Source organism: Populus alba, chromosome 1 (assembly GCF_005239225.2).
Source record: "Populus alba chromosome 1, ASM523922v2, whole genome shotgun sequence".
Classification (NCBI taxonomy): domain Eukaryota; kingdom Viridiplantae; phylum Streptophyta; class Magnoliopsida; order Malpighiales; family Salicaceae; genus Populus; species Populus alba.
In genome coordinates, this window is record NC_133284.1 from 37,583,435 (window position 1) to 37,586,390 (window position 2,956).

A 2,956-nucleotide genomic window follows, 5' to 3' on the forward strand; every position below is an offset into this window, starting at 1 on the left:
TCTCTCTGTCTGAGATTCTTCTGTGTTGCAAGGGTTAGAGTTTAATTTTATGGTTCATGCCCTTCCTTTCTCAGTCTTTTATGTTCTTCATGTGATTGACGTTTCATTTTTCATATATATATAAACTTTGTAGTCATAGAGTGCCCGTCATTAACAATTTGTGAACCAAATTATTTAAAATAGTTAAATGAACAAAAAATGATTTATTTAATGCTTTTCAGGAGGCAGTCAATACACGAGGGATTCATTAAATAATACAAGAAATTCAGAGCATGAAGCTAAAGAGAATCTTGCGGGAAAAAAAAATAAGAGAAAAAAAGGAAAGTCCAAAGTTAATGGCATTGATGTTTCTTTGCAACATTCTAAACAGAAATTATTGATGTCCTATTAAACCTGTCAAGCAAAGCGTGGGACAGAGTGCAAAAGGGCTTCTGACCTACACGACTTCGGATGTTCAATGGGACATTGTGTTATATCTCAAAAGTATCTTGTGGATGTTACACAAAAAAAAATAAAAATCATTCATGTTTCTAAACCCTAATTGATAGCATGTAAACAACATTTGCAATTGTTTGACCTGCTGCTGTGAAATCTGGTGTAATATTTGAACTTTACAGTTTCAGTGAGATAAGGGAAAAAGTTTGAGTCCCCCCCTTCCTGCTCATTTCTCACCGCAGAGCACCAGTTATGAAACCAGCAAGGATGGTCAACTAAAGCCACCATCATTTTCTTCTAGGTGGATCCCGGCTGAGGCCATGCTTCTTTAGTGTTTTGATGTAATTTCTCATCAGCGTAAACTTGTTGCTGCCAAGATGGTAGAAAAAATCCCATGTGTATATTCCAGTTTTATGCAAATCATCGAAAATCATCCTGAATCGTCCACCCAAATCACACCATCACCATATTTTACATTAAGAGCATGTTTGTGTGAGAAGTTTGCATCAGCATAAACTAAAATAAAGATACGAACACAAAGATTAAGCCTTAAGTACCTTACCCCATAGTTTCCTACAGGTTCAGCAGACATGATGCCAACATGGCGCCGCCCAACTATCACCTGGTTAATGAATATCAAGCATTCAGGCAACTTGCCATTTATGGATGAAAACGTATACAGTGTAGGAAGACAAATTGTTCATTTGGGAACATATGGTCTAGTGTACTAGTGAGATTCCAAACTCCATCGAAGTTTACTAAATTTTTACTTGACTATCCACGCCAAAGCAGAAAACATACTTTTGTTTCTCCAGTTTAACACGAGCAGGATTAAAAAAGATGGAATGGGCTGGGATAAAAAGCAGAATAAATGAGCTCATATATTACCAAAATATTTAGCTTTTGAAGTGCAAAACTTCAATGAAATCCAGCTCTTCTACCGTATCATTTAATAAATTGTTCTAATCACAAGCCACTCAAATGACCCTAAAAAGCAACTCACAAAAAATGATCAGTAATGTTGATTGTGGAACATACATGATAGGATTTCTTTTTTGTAAGCATGCATGCATGCATGTAAATCTGGGTAGAGCATCAATTTTATAACGAGGCAAAGATGAAATTTTTTTTTACCTTCTCACCCCCAACTGACCTAACTTTTCCATCAACAGCTGGGCTATGTATTCTCAAGAACTCAGCTGACAGATTAAACTTGCTACCATTAGTATATTCCACCTCTACCTGGAGATTAAAAGAGAACATAAGCACTACTGAGCTAAATGGTGGACAAAATATAAGAAATGACATAGTCACAAAAAACCTTGAAAAAGATAACAGAAACATGATACTGAATATCATTACCAGCATTTAAACAAAAATTGAAGGATATTAAGTTAGTATTGAATTTAAATGTCCTCCTTCAAATCAATATTTGATATTATGAAACATTTAACAAGGAAAGGAAACGAATAACGCGCCCTGTTTTCAAGAGACACTTGCACTACCTTAGGATCGTTTTAGAAATCACCCACATACATAGCATGTCAGGCAATATGTATTCCCTCTATGCTACATTGTCTGCCATCCAGAATAAGTACCAAGAGCATATCTTGAAATGCACAGGTGATCAACGTGAACAAAGAAGACTTTACCAAACAAATCACCTAGGTAAGTATCAAACTTTACTTTCAGCCATGTTGTGGCTACGGCAACCAAATCGGACAATGGTGTTGAAGTTGTTCTTCATCTATCAGGAAACATGTCATTAAGTTAATAATAATGTCAGTTCAGTGCATATTAAGTTAACTATTCCTCATCAATCAGAAAAACCGATTGCCACAAGATGCCCTCATAAAGCTCCCTTTCTTAACATCGAATGGTCGATTCAAATACCCTTTTTCCATACTTTGCCCTCCATTTTCATAAGCAAGCTCATAAGCTTAAACTATCATACAAACACCATATTGACTCCATAAAATTGACATTCAAACACATCTTGTTAGCATTTTTCTTCCTTGCAACATTCAAAATTTCCCTTTTCCCACGGTATTAAAAACAAACCCATCACAAATTTTACCAAACACTTTAAACGATACTAAAAAACATAGAGAACCCAGTTTCTATAAAACTACTCAATGCTTATATCAACCTCAAGAAAATAGCAGATGAATTTACTAAATCACATAAAAGTTGCGAAAGGAAAGGAAAAGAAAAGAAAAGGGTTTTTTTCTTACATATTTGGGTGCTTGGAGAGTGAATCTCGTGAGCGTGGAGCATCCAGGCTTGTATGGAACTCTCCTGATTGCTTCTGTATTCTTAGCATTTCTTCTCTCTTCTTCTTTGCTGCTCAAAAGGATCTCAAGTGCTCTCTTTCTGCTTATAAACTGATTGGCCCAGACCTTGAACAGCTCTTTACTCGGCCACTGAGCTTATGCTAGTTCATCTTGAACAAGGAATGCTTTCATGGTAGTTAGCATATTAAAATTAAAGCACAATTTTAAATGTATTTTCCATTTTATTT

General features: G+C 35.6%; 1 protein-coding gene across 1 annotated transcript in view; it reads right to left on the reverse strand.

Annotated features, from left to right (window-relative positions):
- Positions 1-308: 308 nt before the first annotated feature.
- Positions 309-2,956, reverse strand: part of LOC118042875 (uncharacterized) — a 91,066-nt gene continuing 88,418 nt past the window's right edge. Inside the window, exons 2-4 of the mRNA XM_073407163.1 lie at positions 1,570-1,677; positions 993-1,057; positions 309-870 (exon numbers count right to left, since the gene is read on the reverse strand). Coding sequence (XP_073263264.1) covers positions 723-870; positions 993-1,057; positions 1,570-1,677 — 321 coding nt within the window. The 3' untranslated portion in view covers positions 309-722. The remainder of the gene's footprint in view (positions 871-992; positions 1,058-1,569; positions 1,678-2,956) is intronic.